Genomic DNA, 22,998 nt, shown 5'->3' with positions numbered 1-22,998 from the left:
ATCAAGAATATTTCTTTTAAATTTTGTCGTACTAACTAAATAGTATAACTATAATAAATATTAAAAATTGTATACGGGCGTAAAATTTAATTAAAATAAAAACTGTTTTTTTTTTAAGATTTTAATTTCAAATAGATAATTATGAAACTAAAATACATCAACTCATTCTTAAAATTAATAATTGAAATAGAAAACTATTTAACAGCTCATTTCTAGTTTTAAATAAGTATTATTTTTATCTTACCTCAGTTTTAAGAGTAGATTACCTAACATAGAAAATAGTATATATCAATCTACCAGTAACAATCGTTACATTTTAGATTTACTTTTCTTCTTTAAGTTGTATTGACTTCTTTCTAACTTTTTTAAGTTGATTTAACGATGTAATTATAAACGCTGTTTTAATAACAAGAACGAACAAAAACATTACAGAACTCGGAAAAAATTGCTGATGAACAATAGGAAAGAACTTGAATAAAAATGTAAAAAGTTAATAAAAAAATTACTGCATAAAATTTTGGTCGGTGCAGCTAAAATGTACAGCATATAAAGTCAGTAATGAAATAAAACTAATAAAAATACTTTATATAATATTAGTAAAAGTTTAGAAAATCACGTTGAAACTTTAAACAATAAGTTGAGTAAAATAACAAAAATATTTTTTCTCTTAGGAGCAACTGTACAGCATAAAACCAGCATGTAAAAAAAAGTTAAAACAAAATCATAAAACTTGAAATATATCGAAATAAATTACTCCTTATTCTTCTTCTTGGCGGCGTTCTTCCTCTTCCTCAGCGACTTCCTCGCTTTCGAGTCTCCGTGCTCATCGTTCGTGTCTTCCTCCTTGTTGATCTGAACCTTCAACTTGTCCTCGTCCTCCTCTCCCTCGGTCGGGATCTTCTCCCAGCTCTTGCCCGTCTGCGCTGAGCTCTCGCTTCCCTGGGGAAATAAAAACTTTTTTTTTTAATGTTCTGACAGGGGCAGATATTAATTGTTTATTCAAAGCTGGCAGAGAAAAAAAAAGACTTTTTAGAGAAAATCTGGAAGTCTGCATCTCTTAGAGAGGATGTTATAATGAGTGAAATAATTATTTCTTCGCTGGAGAAAATTTAAAGTATTAAAAATGTAACATATGATGTTCTAATGTGGGAAGAATTTAAATTATTTATTAAGTTGACGGATCAAAAACTAATTTTTTTCAGAAAAAAAAAGTCAGAAGCTGTTGCAGATTGATGTATTGCACATTTTTGAATGTTGTATTTGTTAAAGCAACAGCCACCAACTTTAGTCTGACATCTCAGAAAACATTTGTTTGGCTAAACTGCTTCAGGAAAAGAACAAAACAGTATTAAACAGCTTTTGTTAAATAACCAGATTAGTTTGAAATTTTAACAGAAATAGAATTTCGATAGCCGAGGACAAAGAGCTGACAATACTTTACCATGTTTTTAACTTATTGTAAAACAAAACCTCCTGCGATTTGTCTTCATCGACTACATCTTCGTCCTTTTCAGCTTTATCAATTGTTTCTTTTCCTTCTTCCGATTGCTCTTTCTCCACTTCATCTTCTTAAAATTAAACAGTCAATTTAAATTTAGTTGAGTTCGGCAGAAAACTAAAGATTTATTCAGTACGTTCGTTTAAATATTACACAAGTATATACACCTTGAAAAAAGATCAGAATTTTTTACTAAATTCCAAAAATAATCAAGAAAATTTTAATTTTATACCCAACAGATTTTGTCAAGCTATAATTAGTTTAAATAATATTTTTTCAAAACAAACCTTCCTCTCCATCAGATATCTGATCACCATCGTCTTTAATTTGCTTGTGTGCTCCCTGAATGCAAGGCACTGGTGATCTCAATGGCATTGGAGATGTGAACATATCCATGCAAGCTACTAGTACCTAAACAAATAGTTACTTGTTACACAAACTACTAATTTATAATATTGAATACACATAATTTGCTACGAATAATTGTGAAGTGAACATATACAAGCAACAAGTACCTGATTATTTATATATATAAAACAAACTGATGATAGAAAGTAATTGTTATTAATTAATAAAACATGAAAAAATCACACACAAGTTAACAATACATAAAAATTAATAATAATTTAATATATAAGAACCATAAAGGCTACTAGTACCTAGTAAAACAATATAAAAAAAATTGTGGTTAGTAATTATACTAAAATAAAACTTTAGCATTTTATTCATCTTTTCTTAATTTAAGAAAATAAGTATACAAATTAGTTATGTTTATAACTTTATATCAGCGAAGAATTTTCGTAAAACGTTTAAAAATAAATAATAAATCTATTTTGCTATTCTGTTGTTAATTAGTCAAAAAAGGAAAAATAATATTTTATACCACACGCCAAAGTTCGTTTCAAAGTAGTGTTATCTTTGACATTGATCTCTTCATTAATTTTTAAACAAAATATCTTGATATAGAAAAGCTTTTGTCGCAAGTCAAATATTCTTTGCAATACAGTGAATTAAAAGTTTAGAGTATTAACCTTATAAAAATCTAAAGAACAACATTGCTTGGTTATTTTTTTTTTTAATATTTTTAAAAGATCTAGCATCAAATTTACTAAGTTAGTTAATTTATACTTTTTAAAATTGTTTTGCAGATAAAGTTCTGATAAAAAGCCGCTTCAAAATAAAAAATAACTTGAATAATATCACAGGATTACATTTGATTTTATCAATAAAAGTTATTTTACTTTTTTATAATTTTTCCATTAAAAAAGTTACAACTAAATGAATAAGCAGGCTTAGGTTGTACAAAGCTCACTAAGAATGTTCAACTTTTGGAACTTAGATGATTCAAAACATTACTCAATAAAACTTAAAAGAAAATTATAACTCTAAAAAAAGGGGACGGGTCTAAATTGCGCGAAGACAAAATTGCACGAGGTTACTAAATTGCACGAGAACAAAATTGCACGAGTGTACAAAATTGCACGAGTGTACAAAATTGCACGAAGATACTTTTGCACGAAGACTAGTTTGCACGCAGGCACAAAATTGCACGAGGAGACAAAATTGCACGAAGACTAATTTGCACGAAAGCTCAATTTTGCACGAGTTACAATTTTGCACGGAAGGTCAATTTTGCACGACAGACAGTTTTGCACGGAGGGTCAATTTTGCACAAAAAAGTACTAACTTAAAATAACTAAATAAAAAATATATTAAAACCTTTACACTTAATAAAAAAAAGCATGTATTAGTGTAGTTAATTTTAAGTTGTTTAGGTTTATATTAGTTTTATCTATTTTTTTAATTTATTTAGCTTTTTTTAAATTGAAACTAAACTAATGTTTAAAAACTAATAAAAAATTTAAGAAGTTTTTAGTAAAAATAAAAACAGGGTTTTATTTTTATTAAAATATCTCTTACTCAAGAATAAACATGTATTGATGTAAACTTAAATTAAATTAAAATTATACTAAACTTCAATATGAAATAAAACAAGATTAAAATAATAGTAAATAAATAATATTTACATGGGTAGGTGTTAAAATTGCACGAGCGTACAAAATTGCACGAAGATAATTTTGCACAGAAAAAACAAGCATGCAAAACAGTGAATCAATTAGATAATTTTAGAAAGGAGAAAATCCGTCTGATAAAATTGTTATTGTGCAATGTACAGAAAGTTCTGTTATGGCTGTGTACTTCCATAAATTAAACTTAAAATTATTTTTTTTATAAAACTTTTAAACATAATTTATATATCATTATTTTCTATTTGTCTAAACTTTATCTTAGTTGCATTACTATTTGCACGCGTTTTACTCTAATTATATTTTAAGTGTCTCCTGCTCTGTTTTTTCTATCTAACCCAGACTTGGGCAAAAGCACTGGCAGAAGCAATTTTCTTCTTACTTTTTTAGAATAAAAAGGAGATACAAGCTCTTGACTAAAAAAAAACAAACAAAATTATACAACAGCTAGTATTACCTAATTTCTATTTTTAACAAAAAAAATTATTAGTACAAACAAAACTCTTTTTGGTAATTATATTTTAATAACGGTTAGAATCTAATTTTATAATCTAGTTTTATTTTTATTTTTATAATTTTTTTTTGATTGATTTTTGTTTTTTATTTAATTTGTTCATTTTGAGTTTTTTAACTATAAGTATTTCTTTTAAACTTTTCTAACTATTTATTTCATTTATTTAAAATTTTTTAATAATTTTATCATCTTTTGTTTTTGACTTTTATTTTATGTATTTATTATTTAGTTCATTAATTTTTATAAATCTTATTTATTTTTTGATTTTTTCAAAATTTATTTATTATTTAGTTATTTGATTTTTTAAGTTCTGACTTCTTTTATTATTTACTTTAATCTGTTTAACATTTAATATTTATTTTTTTCTTAAAAATATTATTTATTTTTATTTTTCTAGTTAATTTTTTTTTATTAATTGATTTGTTTTTTTTACTTAATACTTGTTTACTTTTTTATTTTTAATTGTTTTTTTAATTTTTACTTCATATTTTTTACTTTATTTTTTATTTTTTAAATATTATATAGTTTTTTTTCGTATTTTTCTATTATTTAGTTATTATTTTTTTTAATTCTGATTTTTTTTTATTATATTATACAAATTTTTTCGTGCAAAAGAGTTTCTCGTGCAATTTTGTCCCCTCGTGCAGAAATGTCTACGCGCAATTTTGACCCAATCCTGGGTAGGAAACAAAACTCGTGCAAAATTGACCCTCTGTGCTAAATTGTCACTTGTGCAAAAATGACCCTTCGTGCTTAAGTGTCTGCGTGCATCATTGTCTGCTCGTGCAAAAATGTACCCTCGTGCAAAAATGTACCCTCGTGCAAAAGTGTCTTCGTGCAAAAGTGAACCTTCGTGCAATTTTGTCTACGTGCAATTTTATCTTCGTGCAATTTTGTGCTCTCGTGCAAATTAGTCTTCGTGCAATTTTGTGTTTTCGTGCAATTTTGTCCCCTCGTGCAATTTTGTACGCTCGCGCAATTTAGACAGCTACCCCTAAAAAAACACACAAAAATTAATCCTTCAATAGATTCAAAACAACTCACCATTCCGAGTAAGAGTCCCATGATAACGGTAGCAGCAATAAAAGCGACGTATGAAGCCCAATCAGGCAAACCGTACTCAACAGTAAGTGTTGTGTGAATTGACTGTAAAAATACAACAAAAAACTTTGTTATTAGATAAAAATATAATATTTATAAAAACAATCATGTAAACCGTACTCAACAGTAAGTGTTGTGTGAATTGACTGTTGATTAATATATTAAGTTAATTAAAAAATCATAAAGTTGTTTTTATTATTTATAAAACAATCACTCAGCAGTAAGTATTGAGCGACTACTGATAAATATACATATAACTATTTTAAAATTTTTAAAAACGAATCACTTAACAATAATTTTTGTGTGTATTGACTTTTATTAAACAAAATGTAATACTACTTTCGGTCATGTTTTAAGTAACAAATGTAAACACAAGTTCTTTTTTATAGTCTGTAAAAAATATAGGTTTTTTTACGTGTAGAACAAATTATAAAAAGTTTTAAAAAAAAATTAAGTATGTTTTAAAAATAATGTCTATTAAAAACAACACGTGATAAATGTTATCTAATTTAAATTTATGTGAAAAAACTCATGATATTAATATATGGTCAACTACGTTGCTTAAAAAATTGTATTTGTTAGAATTTAGCTATCAAATATCTTAAAATAATCTCTTAACAGGTCTTCATTTTTTTGAAACATACACATGTACTTTTACTGCTTGTTGTATTTTATAAACAATAAACTTTAATTAATACTTGTACAACTTCAAGTTAAATTATTTCAATTGTAGAAACTCACTTTCATAACTTCAGAGCTTTTGAACAGAAGGGAAAGAGCAGACATTCTGTGTATAAGTAATAAAAAAGTTGTTAGTTCAAACGTTCTATTAGTTTCATAATTTAAAAGTATTCATATGTATATACTTTTATTAATGTACAAATCTGAACTGTTTTTGTTCGAAACAGTTTTTGAATGTGTTATAAATGTATTTGAACTTTTATTTTTTTGTACCAAGTAATACAGAAAATTGTTTTTGTTTTCTAACAATTAAATTAATATTAATATACTTTTTAAAACTTGTTTTGTTTTCAAAAAACTCCAAGTAAAATTTACTAATTTAATGGAATAGATCCGGCACAGATAAAAACATGGCAAACCATTCTTTTTATTTATTTGTTGACAAATTAATTATCTAATACTTTTATATATGTAGTTATAATTGATAATATAAATTTTTGAAGTAAAAAATTAAAAAAAAAAAAATTTTCAATCGTAAAATGGTTAGTTGAAAAAAACTAAAACTAAATTCACACAGAATTTACATATTCATAATATAAAGTATTAGATGAATAAAATAAAACATAACAATTATTTTTATTAAATTATTAAAATAAACAGTATGACACTATTTTGATGTGTATTCTAAAGAAACTATAAGAAAAACTCCATATTTTTTTATAAAATTTGTGTTTCTTATTAGTTTTTAACTTACTTGACCTTTAACACAAACTAACTTAATATCAAACAACGTTTTTGTTTTTACGTACTAATCAAACTCGTCATTAAAATTTATTTTTTAAAGCAAAGTTCAGTAGAGCAAAGTTTATGCAAGAAAAGGCAAAGTAAATAAACTAGATTAGTTTATAGTGACCTAGATTAAGTTTCAAGAAAATAGTACCAGCATGACCTAAACTTTTTTTTATTAATTCTAGCATGGCCTGGATTAAAGTTTAAATAAATCAGTTTGGTTTAATATCTAATACAATCACTTATTTACAATACAAAAAAAACAACTAAATTTCGTACTGTTTACAAAGTTTCAACGTTTAACACGTTTCATCAGAACAATATAGTTACTTAAATGTTTTGTAATCAAAAACTTTCTTTTTTTACCAGATACGTACTAAATATTGTTTTTATACTTTTCAGTATCCAGAAACATAACCGTTTTATCAAATTATATTATTAAATGAAGAAAGTTAGATATTAACCTATAAAGGTAGTACAAAATATTCATAGCAATAAATAATTCATAAGCAGTAATAAGTGTTTTTTAACGATTAAAAAAATAAATTCTGTGTAAATTTACTCTTAAATAAAACTTTAAGTACAAAAACTTATCAACTTATATACTTTCGTTTTTGAAATAAACTTCGAAATATTATATAAAAATGCATAAATGTAAATTTTTCATACACATTATTTTTAAAGAGTTCTTTTGTCAACAAAGAATGTTTCGTGTATAATAAAAATGTTAGCAAAAAAAAACTTATATATACATTGTTAATTAAATAGAAGCTGTATTTATCTTTAATTTTTGAAGTTTGAAGAAAAATTTGTTGTTGTTTTAATAAATACTATGTTCATAAATATAGCTGTTTCGATGTTAAAACAAAACTATTGAACCTTAAGAATTAGCATCTAAAATAACATATATTTTAAACTAGCCTAAAAAATTTACCAAAATAAAAATTTACTTTCAACCCTGCAAACTGTTCATGATGTTTATTCATGAAGGTTGTATAGTTTAAGTTATTTTTACCAAAACGTTTTGTGCGAAACGTGATAAACCTAACCTTTTTACTATTATACTTTACACATATATACTCTACTTTCATCAAGATTACTAATCATAACTATAAATGCTTGTTAGTTGCAACTAATAAGTTTTAAAGTAGAACTTAAGAAAACAACTAAGCAGCAAGTAGTTTCATTTTCAAACCTGTAAAACAGAGTAAAATTTAATACTGTTTGATTTGTTTGACTTTTTTAATCCTAAATCAAATCATAATCCTATAATTTTATAATCATAAATAAAAGACATTTTGAGGAAAATTAAACTTAAAAACATAATTAAGAGACAATTATATCTAACTGAGGAAATATTTATACTTTTAGCTATATATGATAAGTAATTCAAATAATTCAATAGAATTCTAATATACAGTTGACCATACAACAAATAAAGAAGCATGCTTTAAATATCATAATTAAGTATGCCTGTTAATAAACCTTTTATCTTACTTTTAATACTATTGAAAATATTACTATTTAAATAGAATAAAGTTAGGATAGTTGAGCCAGTGAACTATTTTGCAGTTTCATCAAACAATTGTATATAAAACTTATGATTTTTTGAATAAAAGTGTTAACTAACTGAACAGAATTGGGATGTCTCAGCCAATGAACACTGTCAACAGTCTCATAAGTTTTCCTCTGTATGTAATTGCTGTATGCGCCCAATGTTCTATCTCCGTTGTATCTCGTAAACACTCCATCTTTCACACTGTAAATATGCATGATTGTTAATAACTATTACTAAATGGAAAAAACTTCATTACAAGACTCTAATATAAGTATATGCCCATGTTTGGTGCTAAAATGTAGAATAAACAAATGGTTGTGTCTAAAATTAAAAAAAAATATTTAGTAATTTGAAAATGATTATATAAGGGTCCTCTTGAAAAGTATTTATATTTTGACTTAATTGTCCATTCTTGTCAGTACAATAGCACTTTGCTTATTATATTACTTGTTTATAAATCTAGTTATTAGTAAGAAAAATATTTAATTATTGTACACATGTACTTAAAATCGCATACTTTTAACTAATGCCATAAAAAATGGAGGGTTGTTCTTAAAAACTACAGGTTTTTTTGCTCAACTTTTACTGATTACACTACTAATATTTTATTAGATCATAACTATAATAATTTATAAAATGTTTAAATTTATTAAATATCAACTATTTATATATATGAAAAACTTTTAAACATTTTAACTTTGAAACAAAACTTAATAGCAATAAAAAAATTTTAAGTTGAATTCAATTGAAATTAATTGTATACCCTTTTGATGATTACTAATACAGCTTTTAAATAAAAGTAAAAGTTTTTGCAAAAGACATGAGTCATTATAAAAATTTAAATTTAAGCTGAAATGAAGGAAGTAGAAGATGATAGTTTTAAAGTTGAGATATTGTTTGAAACTTGCTTTTTCTAAACAACATTTGTTACGATTATAAATGTTTTTTATGACACTTTTCCAACTTTGAAACTAAATTGTATTTTATATTGTAAGTCCTAAAACCTTGAAATCTAAATATTCATTACTTTAAGTAGAACAGAAAGAAGTAAAAACCATTTACACTAAGCATTATAAAAAAAAATTATACTTAAATCAACTTGAGTTGTCATAAGTTTGCTACAATAATTTAACTATTAAGTTAACAAAATTCTTTACACGCAATTAAGCATTGAAAATAGAAACTTGAAGATAAAACAAATATTACCGCTACATCAATAATCACAGTAAACAAATGTTATTGTATGAGTATTTGTTTTATACATTAGTTTTCAATGCCTTATTGTCTGTAAAGAACTGAACTGGAAAACTTTTACTTTGACATAGGTGGGATATGTTTTGTTTAAATTCGAATTACTTTAGCAAAGGTAACAAGTATTCAATAAGAAGTTTTAAATAGATTTTCTAAAATAACATCTCAGCTATAGAACTACAGTTTGAAACCGGAATGTATAACTTAATTAAAAAATTACAAAAACTTTGTTTTGATAGAAAGTACAGACAGTTTAAATACACATTAACTAGTTTAAAAGTTTATAAAAATATAATTGTTGTGTAAAAGTTTAACAAAGTAAGAAACTTACTGGTAAAATGTTGGTAAGGAGTTGATCAAAAATCGCCCGGCTAAACCTGAAAGTATAGCATATTCAAAATTTTTATACAAGATTTTGCATCTTTGAAAAGTTAATAATGTGTTTCTGGTAGAATTGCTAGGACATGACTCGCTTTAGGCAAAAAAAATTAAAGTAACAAATGCAGTACATAGGAAAGATAAAATTTAACATTGTAAAATCTTAATAAGCTTACACACACATGTTGCATAAACTTAAGAAATATAAAACGCTAACTTAAAACAGATAGACTTACAAATAGCAAATATTACTATATTTTTTATTGTTATTTTGTAAAAAAATAAGTTTAAACTACTCAACCTCTTGAAATTTACTTTATATATAAAAAAAAAAGTAAAAATACAACTAATGCAAAAAGTTAAGTTTTGAGTGGTCAAAATTTGAAGTATTTTGTTAAAACAACAAGTAAACAGTAAAAATGTAAACAGTATTGTTGGCACATAACTTGTCGAAGTAATTTAAGCTTACTCTGGTACATTTTAATAAACCAACCTTTAAAAGATTTAAACTTCTGTTGATTTAAATTTATTTTTAACTTTTATAAAACTAATGTTAGGTCCAGCAAATTTTCTACGTTTTTAAGGCCATAGGGGGGGTAGGCCATGTTTTTTACAAGTTGGTCTTATTTTATAGAGTTTTTACTAAGCTTCAAGTTGCTTTTTACCGTTTTTAAAAATTCGAATTAGTTTTTGAGATATGACCGGCCAAAGTCGGGCCGCATAACAGGTTCCTTATGGGGAAGGAAAAACTAAAACGGCGAAAAAAGACTAATGCATTCAAAATCTATCTCCTCCTTCACTTTTTAAGCAATCTTCTTCAAACTTTCACAGTCTATTCTTTATACAATAACAAAAAAACGTTATTTGTGACTTTTAAAAATTTTAAGTAAAAATACCTTTTTTTTGAAAAAAAAAAAAAATTTTTGATAAAAAATCACTTTTTTTTTTAATTTTTGTCATAAAATTTTTATTTTTTAAAATTATTAAAATTCACAAATAACATTTTTTTCTCATTTCCTGAAAATTTGAAGAAGATTGCTTGAAAAATGAAGGAGAAGATAGATTTTAAAGCCTGTTTTTAAAAACTCGAGAAAAACGGCTTTAAAGTTACCCATTATAAAGACAACCCTTTATATAACCGGTCATAAAAAAAAAAGTTAATTAATATTTTTAAAATCTAAAAAAAGCATCTGAAAAATTATGAAATTTACTATAATATAAGTCTATATGTTATTTTTGGTCAAAAAATGGCTTCTACCCCCCTATGGCCTTAACTTTATATTTCAGGTTAACAAGTTTTTAATTAATCTTTGTTTAATTGAATAAAACATCTATAAAATTAAAGCAAAATCCAACAAACTTAGACCTGAACTTAACCTTTTCCACTATAGCTTAAATAATTACTTAATGTTGTTTTAATGCACTAATTTGGGTATAATACAAACTTAAAATAGTCCAATATATACTAAAAAAATTTTTAATTAAATTGTTCAAGGCCATAGCAGGGTTAACTTTAAGGTCATAATTATAAACTCAAGTGATTTGATTCTTTATATTAAAAAATCAGCAGAAATGGATAAATTTTGGTTTTGTCAATTGATTATACTTTGAAAAGAAAGTTAAAAATTACATATTTTGTATTTTTTCAATGTACAAAATTTATAAGAAAATTTATATCAAGATTCAAAAAAATTAAGCAAATGACAAATAAATGTTATTTTAATATTTGAATGATTAAAATAAGAATACTTATAGAAAATTTAATTTAATTAAGCTAGTAAATTAAAACATTTTTTAATTTTAGCATCTTAGAGAGTCAGGAAAATTATAATTATAAAGTATTTTTAGAGCCAGAAGATCACTTTCATGCCATACAACTTTAAAAAGGTTTTATTACTACAGAAAACACAAAAACAATTACTAACTAGATTGCTGTTGATATATCAGAAAAAACTGTTAATTTTTTTTCGACAGCTAATAAACTTCAAATAAAATAAAGCCTTATATACTAAGAAATTTTTTTTTAACAATTAAGTGATTTAAATAACAAAACCGAACCAGATTGCTGGGTGATGTCAACTTCGGCTACCCTTATTCCGAGTTTTCGTGAATTTTCAGCCAACCTGTTGTATTCTGCTTCTGCAGATCTGCAAGCTCCACACCATGGTGCATAACTGAAAGAAAACATATCGGTTAAAATATAATGGTTAACTTTTAATCTGTAAACTTACAAGGATTTTTATAAAAAGTACCACGTTATCATGGTGGAAAAATAACTTTATTCACCTGGTAAAATAGCAAATTTTTGTTTTTTTTTTAACTAAAAATGTTTAAAAATGAGCACATTACCAAAATAATTTCTTATTGTTGAATAAAGCTGTAAAAAGTTATATTGGTCAACTCCAAATCTATTACACTTAAAAGGTTTTATTAAAATAAACAGTAAAATAAAAATAAACCTTGTTTTCTACAACTTGATATTATTTTATTTTACAAAGTTTTAGAGCTAGTCCATTACTAGTATTCAAATAATTTTCTGATTACTATTTTTAATTGAAAACAATTGAAATCTAGCTTTCTTTTATTTTGAAAATCTGAAAGTTATACTTTCTAACAACTTAAGATTTTTAAAAAGTCACTTTTTTTTTACTATTTAAGGAATACTTTCTGAAAACTTGTGGTCTCTAGCTTAAAAACCAAAAAAAAAGCAGATAGACTTTTGCTGATTTAACAAACTATCCAGAACACTGAAACAAAAAAAAAACCTGGGTCAATACGTTTGTATCAGTAACTTTATAAAAATTCTCTTTATCTAAAATTTTTATAAACTTTAAATGCAACTTATAGTATGTCCATCTATAATTAAATATAAGAGACAGCGTTACTTTTTGTAAAAAAATGTTTGACACCTACATATGGTACTAATAATGTAAATACTTACTATCAAAATAAGTATATTTTTTATGGGTAAGTGTCAAATATGCACAAAGACAATTTTGCACAAGGATCACTTTTGAACAGGTTAAATTTTTTAATTTAATTTCTTTTTTAATAATTTTAAATTTTTATTTATTCTATTTTTACTATTACTGTTACCCTTAACCCTTACCTTCGGTCGGTAACTTTTTTCTTGTTTTTTTCCTGTTTTCAATTTTTTTATCAATAATCTTTATTAGTTATTTTTTATTTTTACTATCACTGTTACCCCTAGCTCTTACCCTCGATCAATAACTTTTTTTTCTCATTATTAGTTTTTTATTAATTTATCTTTTTGTTTTTCTATTTTTCTCTTGTTTTTTTAATAAATCTTTTTATCTAATATTTTTTTACTTTTGTGCAAAAATGACCCCTTGTGCAAAAGTGAGCCTTTGTGCAAAAAATGTCCTTTTGTGCAAAAATGTCTCTTTTTGTATATTTGGCCGTTCCCATTTTTATACTTACTAATAATTTTTATGATCAAAAATATAAATAACTTCAATTCAAGCCATTTAATTAGTTTTATATCTGCTATTACATACAGTATTAAAATTTTTGAAGAAAATTATTTGAAAAACTATTGTTATAATTTTTGCAGTTTTAGTTTTCATAGTTAAAGTTTGACATAACTTTTAAAGTATTTTACTGCTGTTTAGTTAGCGTATAAGGGTGTTAAATCTTAAATTATATAATTGTAGGCCATAAGAGAGGCCACAATATTATTTTACAAAAATTATTATTGGATATTGTGTGAGAGTTTATAAAAAAAGAACAAGTAAGTTTCTATAAAATAAAAAGTTTTAATCAACTTTAACAAAACTCAGTCATTTTTGAAAAAAGCTTTAAAATAAAGAAAGGGCTGTAAATTTCTTATTGTCAATTATTTTAGAAATTTGAAAATACAGTTAATATATGCTTTTTTATTTTTTGTACTAAATATCTAAAACTTTTAGAAACATTCCTTAAATAAATATAATACACTATAAGATTTCTAAAATTGGAATTTTAATAAAATTTAATATAAACTATTAGATTTGGAAAAGTATTTTATATTTTAATTAAAAATTAAAACACGAGTAATAGCTAAATTTAAAAGTTTGAGGAAAATTTCAGAGTTGCCACTCTTTGAGTCAAAAATTCTGTCATGAGTGACCTTAAACTGTCCTGAGTCAGTCTAGTTTTTAAAAACCTTTTAAAGGAATCTAAAAAACTTTTCATAATCAACTAAATCAGATTCATCAAAATTTTATGTATAAAATAACAAAAAAGTAATATTATATCGACTAAATCTCATTCAAAACTTTAAAAAAAATTCCTGCTATTTTTTTTTATATCTTAAAACTATTGTGGGTTACAAAGTATATCATGAGTCAGCCTGATTTAAAATAAAAAACTAAATTCATAATACCCTGAATTTTACTGATATTTTTAAAAGTTTCAAAAAATCCTGAGTGTGTGGCAACCCTGAGATGAAAATGAAAGAGAAGACAGTTTTTAGTTAGTTTTTTATGCCATTTTGGTTTGGACTTTCTATATGGAGCATATTGAAATCTTTAACTTTGACTTTATATATGTCAAAAGTAATTTGAATTTTTCAAATAGTAAACATTGTCTGATAGATATGATAAAAATCTAAAAAACAAGATCAAATTTTAAAATAATGTGGATTCATCTATGACTTAATTATTTATAGTAGGATTTTGGTAAAATATAAAAAGAAGAATTTAAGAGAACTTTAAGGGCATAGGGGGTAAACACCCATTTTTGGTTTTTGATCTTATTTTATACAGTTTTTACTAAGCTACAAAATGCTTTTTACAGATTTAAAAACTCAAAATAATTTTTGAGATATAGCTGGTTAAAGTTAAAGGCAACAATAGGATCCTTATGGGAGGCGCAAACTAAAACGGCAAATAACTATAAATCACTAAAAATCTATCTTCTCCTACGTTTTTTGAGATAACTACCTCAAATTTTCAGGAAATGTTCCTTGATATATTTAGAAAATTCTGTTGGAACAGAATTTAAAAAAATTAAAAATTTTATATAGAAAATAAACAAAAAAAACAGTTTTTTTTTGATTTTTTTTGTTATAAAATTTTTATTTTTTTAAATTCTGTTCTGACAGAATTTCTAAATACATCAAGGAACATTTCCTGAAAATTTAAGGTAGTTATCTCAAAAAACATAGGAGAAGATAGATTTTTATTTATTTGCCGTTTTAGTTTGCGCCTCCCATAAGGAACCTATTGTTGCCTCCGACTTTGACCGGCTAGATCTCAAAAATTATTTTGAGTTTTTTAAATCTGTAAAAAGCATTTTGTAGCTTAGTAAAAACTGTATAAAATAAGATCACAAACCAAAAAAAGGTGTTTACCCCCCTATGCCCTTAAACTTAATTAAGGGCATAGGAGTAGGTTAATCACCTTTTTCTCAATTTAGTCTTATTTTATTTAGTTAAAACTAAGCTACAAGTTACTTTTTACAGGTATTTAAGACTCTAAATAATTTTTAAGATATAGCCGGTCGAAGTAGGAGACTATAATAAATTCCTTATGGGAGGCGCAAACTAAAACAGAAAAAATAGGCTAAATCACTAAAAGTCTGTCTTCTCATCTGTTTTTTGAGATAAATACCTCAAAATTTTAGTAAATGTTTCTTGCAATATTTAGAAAATTAAAAAATAAAAATTTTATGACAAAAACAATTAAAAAACTGTTTTTTTTGTTTATTCTTTTTATAGTTTTTCTTTAATTCTGTTCTGATAGAACTTTCTAAATATTGCAAGGAACATTTCCTGAAAATTTGAGGTATTTATTTCAAAAAACCTATGTGAAAATATATTTTTGGTGAAATAGTCTACTTTTGCTGTTTTAGTTTACGCCTCCCATAAGGAACTTATTATAGTCTGCTACTTTGACCGGCTATATCTTAAAAATGATTTAGAGTCTTAAATATCTGTAAAAAGTAACTTGTAGCTTAGTTAAACTCTATAAGATAAGATCAAGCAGTGAAAAAAGAGATTTTTATCAATTTTGTTTCCACTTTCCTTTTTTTATCTTTAATTTTTCAATACATTAAAAATCCAAATATTAATTTATTTTAAACAACTTTTATAAACCTAAAAAATGAGGACTCAAGCTCAAAAATAAAAAAGTAAAAGGATATTTAGTTAATTTTTAAATTTCCAAGAAAAACAACAGTGAAAACATTACAACCTATTTGTTTCTTTTTTACAACATTTTACAAACTACTTTATCTCAAAAGTAATTTAAACAATTTGTATACTATAAAAACAGACTTATAATTTTAAGCTGTTATATAAGACTCATTGTAAATTTAATTAAAAATAACCATTATCCCTCTCTCTGGGCCCAATCGGGTATAAAAATATCCACCCCTACTACAGAGCTTTAAGCAATTAATGTAAAACTAAAAATTTAACTAACTTTCATAAAAGATCAAATGTTAATTTTTTTTGTGCATATACCCCATATCCCTCCCGCTGTATTGTAAAGTTGGCTATACATTGCCAAACTTTACAATACAGCTTTAATAAAATAATGAAATTTTTTTAATATTGTAATAAAAAATTAAACTGACAATTTGACCATCCATTCTCCAGTTAAAATTTGTTGCCAGTTGGAATCATCCAACTCTATAAGAGGCAAAATAACCTGACTTTCAGAACTGACATTACTGAAGAGCAGAAAACTCAAAATTGTGAAAATGTAGAAGTTCATTTTTATATCTCTGGAAAAACAGGATTTATACATTAAAATAACTAACTGTAGCAAAATTTAAAATAATAACAACATTAAACAAACTCAGTAAAGCTATTAAAAAAAACAACAAAAAATTTAAAAAAAGTACAAAATCTCATCAGAGCTTGGTATGCAAGGCTTCTCTAGAAGAATTAATCAAGTAAAAATTTAAACATATAATAAATTGCATAATTTAGGTTGTTTATAATAGATCAAACAAATAAATATATTAATATATAAATAGTATTAAAAAAGTATCAGAATACATAAAATAATTTATAATTTACAAAAACATTATCAAAGAAGTATTGTTTACTTATTCATATTTTGTGTAATAACTTATTTAGAAAAATCTTAAGTAACTTTGTTACAAATATCTTCTTCTAAAACTTGAGTACAAAATGTTCAAATTGCAGCTTTTTAAATGTTGAAATTTTTAACTACAAACTGAAACAACTACTAATATAGAGCTCATAAGTATATGTCACGTCATTCAGCTATTTGTACTATTATTTCTTGTACTCTTAAGTTTTAAAAGGTACTTTAAAATAAATAACATGTCACAGTGCATTTTTAAAAAAAGTAAAACATATTTAGCACATTAAGTTAACTTGGGATGTTTAAAACTAACAAAATTCTAAATCCAAGAATATTTAACATTAAAGGTAAAAAAAAGCACATAGCCATATATAGTTCATAGATAAAAATAATTACAGTGTTGATTGGAAAAATATAATTAAAGTTCATTAGTTTAAATAAATATATAATTAAATCATAAATGCAGTTTGTTCACAAATCTAAAAATTAAACATAACAAACTAAACAGTTCAAACCACCATCAAGGTAAGAAAAAAAAAAAAAAGCTTTATTTTCACTTGTTTGTATATGAAGTGTACTAAAAAACAGTGGTTTAATAAAAAGTACAAAACTGATATCTTTTGTTCTGCTACATATGATATACTAAATTTTGAGTTTAAGTAAACAATAACTATTGCAAGGTATGTTATTTAACTGATCAGAAACCTTGTATTTTACAACACATTAAAAATCAAGCTCAAATAAAATACTTTATTAGTGTTTTACTCTAAGTGCATCTAAATGCTTTTTATTACCAGTTTTGGAAACCCAGTCATCAAACTTTGACTCTATCATTTCCTGAAACATTTTCCTTTGATCTTTGCTCAACTTTAGTTCTTTGAACGCTTTCTTCCACTTTGTGATTGCAGTTTGTTTTCTTTTGACTTCTTTCTCATAAACTGTTGGCAACTTCCACGGAATCTCTGTTGTCTCAATCATGTCCTCATTGTCACACTTTTTGGATTTGAAAGGAATTGAAAAAAGGTAAAAGTCCTCAACTGGCATGAGTTTGAAATTCTTTTCAACACTTTCCTCACTTGCCCCTTCTGTTTTTCTGATGTTTTTAGAATCTACCCCAACCACAGCCGCGTTGTTCCACTGGTTTGTGTCAGGAGAAATGGACAGGCCGGCGTCGACCAGGTGGGACCCCAAGTTTGAGTAAAAGGTGTTGTAAGGCCCTAAAGTTATTGTGGACTTCATCTTTTCATTTAGGTTGTCCTGTACAACCACAGGCTGGTTCGGGGTGCTCAAATGTAAAGTTACATTGACTGAATCACATATAATGCACAACCTGCAAGGGGCAATTATTGTGATGTTCTTGCAGTCTAAAATTTTAATGGAGGTTCCAACAGGTCCAAACACAAAAGTGGTGTCTGTGCAACACTCAATGCTGACACACTTTAAAGGGCTGAGGATGTAGAAAAAAGACTTGTGGCAATTGTCAAACATGACGTTGCTTCTTCTGAGAATGCTGCACTGCTGGGCCACTGTGTTATCCTGCACGTTGTGGAATGCAACCGTTTTGCTGCACCCAAAACCAAGGCTGGGGTTGTAACATATTTTGTGCTTGTTGTTTTTAGAGTTGTTTAAGTCAGGTTGGACCCATTTTAGCTTATGACCCTTTTCAATGCAGGATTGCACGTCGCAGGGGTTGTGGACTAAGTTTTTGACAAGCCAACTTAAAAATTCAGATTTCAAAAATGTATTGGTTTCTCTACAGTACCCATTATCAGCTTTGCACAAGTCTTTTTTGGCAATTTCATGAAGTTTCAAAACATTTGATTGGCCAATGATTCTTCCAAGTATGAAAGGACTTAATGCTTTAATCACTTCTGTTGTAAGTTTGCTGTTTTCGCTGTTTATTTTAGACTCTGATAAAATATCAAGTAATTGACCAACATAACTTAAGACAAAGTCCAAGTATTGTCTGTCATTAGAAAGCTTGGAATCCCTATCTTGTTTTGTTCTACTTCTGGGAGATTTTCCTGGCCAGTCTTCACCAAGCATAGATTTTCTCTTAGTTAGTTTGCAAGCTTGCTGTATATATAAAAACACTAAAAACTGAAGGGTTGAAACCTTCATTTTGTTTTTGTAAGTTTCAGGTCTACCATTTTCAAAACAGCTTTGCTGGTACTCAGAAAGTTGAAGCCAGTGTGACCTGTCTTTATCTGTGAGAGTGTAGAACAAATTGAAATAAGCCCATGCCAATTCTTCAGACAAAAGCATTTTGTTCACAGCCATGTGCTTCCAAATTGGCCATGACAAGTAGGGGTAACCTCCATCGTCACTTTTGCTCTTTGCATAGGCCAAAACTTTTTTGAGGTAGGAAAAATTTAGCTTGGGGTGAGCACATACCACCCCATGCAGCACTATTTCTGGTTTTAACCACAGTTGAATTGAGCTCATGTCAAAAATTTAACAATTTAGTTCTGTGCAATGGTTTTGCTTACTATCAATATAATCACTTTAAAAGCTTTAACTAAGCATCACTTTTTGAAGAGATTTGAAACTAAACTGTTAGAGACCATATTAGATTATGAGTGATTTTGAAATAACTCAGAATTTATTTTTGTCTTCGTTGATGAACTTGGAATCATTCGCACTTTTGACGCAAATAATAAACTACAACAAGTATTATAAAAGTATCATTTTAGATGTTTAAAATAAATTAAAGCATCTTCATTAAATAAAAAATTTCAAATGTATATCCTGTAAGACAATAATTAAATACATCAACTTATTAATAACGAGAATAATTCAATATTTTAAGATTTTTTGTTTAAAACAACATTTCACTTTAAAAAAGAGATAATAAATTACTGATAAAAATAATTTATTCAATTGTTTTGAAATAAAATTTTTAAATATAATCTTAGAATATTAGAAGTTAAATAAAAAAAATTATACAACTTTAGTTAATTTTAATGAATAATAAAGATTTGTATAAGTAAGTTATCGTATAAATACTTAGTAACATAAATCAGTAAGAGTTTGAAATATTTGTAACTGTTTAAATCTTATTTTAGTTTTTTTAACACTATAAAAATTTCAACGCTAAAATATATTGGTCAAAGGACCTAATGTAAAGACATCAAAAGGTATCCGTTCCGTATTTCGTAGTGTGCGACAAGACTCAATAACCGAAAGGATTTTTCGTGGACCTGGTCTTAGAACCAAATATTTTGAGCGCTTTTTTTTGTCGTTTAATGAACAATAAATGCAAAAAAAAACATTTCTGTTATCGAGCTACAAACCAGTTGTTAACTTTATTTATTTTAAGCTTAAATAAAACAAAAAGTTTGTTGTATAATCGGAATTCGGATAGTATGTAATCTAACAACGAGTTGTTTATATTAAATTATGTTTTCACAAAAAGTACGCGTGAAATTTTTTTCAATTCAAATTCAGCAGTAACAAAAAAAATAAAAAACGTTTTTGTTATTTACCTACACTGTAATAAAATATCTGCTTGATAATATTTATAATTTAAACAATAAAATAAAGCACATCACATATGATATGAGTAATATAGATACAGTCTATAAAGCCTTTTAAAGTAGAAAAAATTATATTTCAAAACAAACATTAATGCTTGTACACTTTTAGACAAAGTGATTGAAATTTACTAATTTCAAACTAATTAGATTAAATTGTCGTTTGTCTAAGTAGTTTTGTTAAAAATAAAACAAAATAACAGGATACCAACTGTAAGTAAAATCTAAAGCTCAATAAGGATATCTAAACTAACAATATCTTAATTCACTTTTAATAAAACTTTCTAACTTGTTAAAATCAAATAAAGTTTATTTCAAAGTTACAGTAAAAAAAAAAACGTTGCTATCATGGAACTTTAAAATACACAATGCATGATCAAACTAATTTTATAAAATTAACGATTTAGTTGCATGAATTTGTGAATCTATACTGTAGCATTGATTGGTCAAATGTACTGTTGATAGTTCAAATAATTTAAAGATAAAATTATTTAGTTTAATAATGTGTCATTTTAAAACTGAAACGTAGTTTTTTTGCGGAACTTGCGTCGGAATAAGATTTTTAAACTCACTATCACAAGCTACATTGAAAAAAAAAAAGAAAATATCTATGTATATTTTATAACATGAAGAACATTAGCGTAGGATTTAATGCTCTTACGTTTTCAACTTATACAAGTTGAAATTATTAGTTTTAAAAAGACTCTCTTAAGTAAACAAAACTTACCACGTGCGTTGTACTTTTAACCTAAAAACATACTTTGTTAAATGGTAGAAAAAATTTAATGTTATAAAAACTTACAACTAGCTTCATGATTAGTAGTTACTTCTGCTTTAATATTGCATGTCTGATTACACTTTTATTTTAAAATTGCATTCGTGTTGATAATTTAACTATAATTGTTCAAAATAGCTTCGGCCCACAGATGACATTTTTTTAATATAGTGACCCGCGAGCAGTCTTTCTAAGGAAATTAGCCTGGTTTTATAAAAGGCTAACGACCCTTGATATAGACAAAAATGAGCTAGTAACTATGAATAACAGCGAACTAATTTGTCTTGGTTTTTAAACCCAGTTCTTTTAATTCAAAACTTTATTAGATAAACTTTGAATTTTGTCATTTTGTTTATTAAATGTTTTTTAATTGTTTAAGTTCAGACTTTTTTACTTTTTATAGCTTTAAATAGTTAGCAAAATGTAGTTTGCTAACTCAAATAGTTTTATACAAAAGGTTTAATTGGCTATATTAAGTAGCGTCACATTTTTGTATTTCTTAAATTTGTAATAAAAAAGTTATTCTTAAAACTAAAAAAAAAACTTCTACCATTAAAAAAATGTTGTACTGTAGCTGAGTAAGTATAGCTAACTAGTATTTAGATATAATGTTGATTTGTTTGAGAATTTTAGTTTATGCTATAGTCGTTTGAGATAATTATTTATTAAGGAAATTTCATCAACTAACAAAAGCAACACATTTAATTATTAAACTTCAGTATAAAATATCAACAACAAAAAGTATTACTTATTTTTCAGCTATGGTTATATACAAAGATTTCTTAGTCTTTATACTAATATCTCGTTATAAATAACCTTGTTCAGGCAATCAGATGTTAGTTTAAAAGAAAATTTTGATAGTTGTTATCGTTACATTTAGATCGACAAAAATTTACCTTACAATCCTGATATTTCATAATTGATTGTAGCTACTTTTAAGAAACCTTACATATTTTGATAATAAAGCAACGACAAACACTTCTAGTACGAAAGATAATGTGTATTTTTGTTATGAGTTATAAAAAACCTTACCTTTTAACCAATCGATACTAGTTGGCTAATAAAAAATCGTATTGATAGGCTATACGGAGCACATTTAGTTTATTTAGTTTTATGGATTTTTTTAGGTTTGAAAAGAAGAAAGAATAGTCTGACAATAAAAAAAATCACATTTCAAATTAGTTTTCATGGTTATTGATCTAATTTACATAACTTGGTATTTTGAGTCTGGTTTGAATGATATATAAATTATTAAATATTTTTCAAAGTGTATTAACTTATTAAAAATTCTTTTAGCGTTTCAATTGTTATAAAATTAAGATTCATATAACTTTCTGTAACTAGTAATAAATTTGTTTCAAAATAGTATTGTAGTTTTAAGTAGCTTATTTTTAATAAATTCTCAAGAAATAAAATAACTACTTTATAATAATTAAAAAGTATAGTTTCTAAATACAATTAAAAAGGTTTACTAGTAAAGTGTACTAAAACATTAAATTACATAGCCTATAAGGAAATTTAGTAACACAAAAACTTTAAACTTTTACTGAATGATACTTAAGTACCTTATTAAAGTATTTAAATCGAACGACCGTTGTACATACTTTTTTAAACTGAAGATTTTCATTGGACTAGATAAAAAAATATATTTTTCAAATGTTGTACTGAAACTTATTAGTAGAAGTCTGGAAAAACAAGTAAACAATTTATTTCTTAAAAAATAAAATTAATATTTCTCACAATAAAAATTTGTAGTTTGTATTTTTATTTAAACCTTATGCATAAATTAACCGAGTAATTGTTTTCTGTTTAAGTCATAAAAACTATTTATTTTG

At 25.6% G+C, this 22,998-nt stretch overlaps 2 protein-coding genes across 3 annotated transcripts; both read right to left on the bottom strand.

The window, feature by feature from the left end:
• Positions 1-393: 393 nt before the first annotated feature.
• Positions 394-16,521, bottom strand: LOC145838454 (thioredoxin-related transmembrane protein 1-like). 2 transcript variants are annotated; one of them, XM_082946046.1, is made up of 9 exons: positions 16,377-16,521; positions 11,856-11,971; positions 9,751-9,796; positions 8,241-8,369; positions 5,882-5,927; positions 5,084-5,185; positions 1,786-1,909; positions 1,471-1,568; positions 394-939 (listed from the first exon to the last, which is right to left on the bottom strand). In XM_082946046.1, the coding sequence occupies exons 1-9, from the start codon at positions 16,514-16,516 to the stop codon at positions 751-753; spliced, it is 990 nt and encodes a 329-aa protein (XP_082802172.1). In that variant the 5' UTR covers positions 16,517-16,521; the 3' UTR covers positions 394-750. The 2 variants fall into 2 exon arrangements, with proteins under 2 accessions (XP_082802172.1, XP_082802173.1); XM_082946047.1 differs by having other exon boundaries at positions 1,471-1,565.
• Positions 16,522-17,608: 1,087 nt separating this feature from the next.
• Positions 17,609-19,300, bottom strand: LOC145839165 (TBCC domain-containing protein 1-like). Its single transcript, XM_082946774.1, has one exon. It carries the CDS (start codon positions 19,298-19,300, stop codon positions 17,609-17,611), a length of 1,692 nt encoding a protein of 563 aa, XP_082802900.1.
• Between the last annotated feature and the right edge of the window lie 3,698 nt (positions 19,301-22,998).

This window comes from Thalia democratica, chromosome 6 (genome assembly GCF_965202585.1).
Source record: "Thalia democratica chromosome 6, ktThaDemo2.hap1.1, whole genome shotgun sequence".
In the NCBI taxonomy this organism is placed as follows: Eukaryota; Metazoa; Chordata; class Thaliacea; order Salpida; family Salpidae; genus Thalia; species Thalia democratica.
Note: the sequence above shows the minus strand (reverse complement) of the source record. Positions and strands in the feature narration are given on the sequence as shown.

Coding starts and splice junctions, on each gene's coding strand:
- LOC145838454 (XM_082946046.1), bottom strand. CDS start 16,516: ATGAACTTCTACATTTTCACAATTTTGAGTTTTCTGCTCTTCAGTAAT. Junction 9,797..11,855: donor TGACATCACCCAGCAATCTG/GTTCGGTTTTGT, acceptor CTATACTTTCAG/GTTTAGCCGGGCGATTTTTG. Junction 8,370..9,750: donor TCCTTACCAACATTTTACCA/GTAAGTTTCTTA, acceptor GCATATTTACAG/TGTGAAAGATGGAGTGTTTA.
- LOC145839165 (XM_082946774.1), bottom strand. CDS start 19,300: ATGAGCTCAATTCAACTGTGGTTAAAACCAGAAATAGTGCTGCATGGG.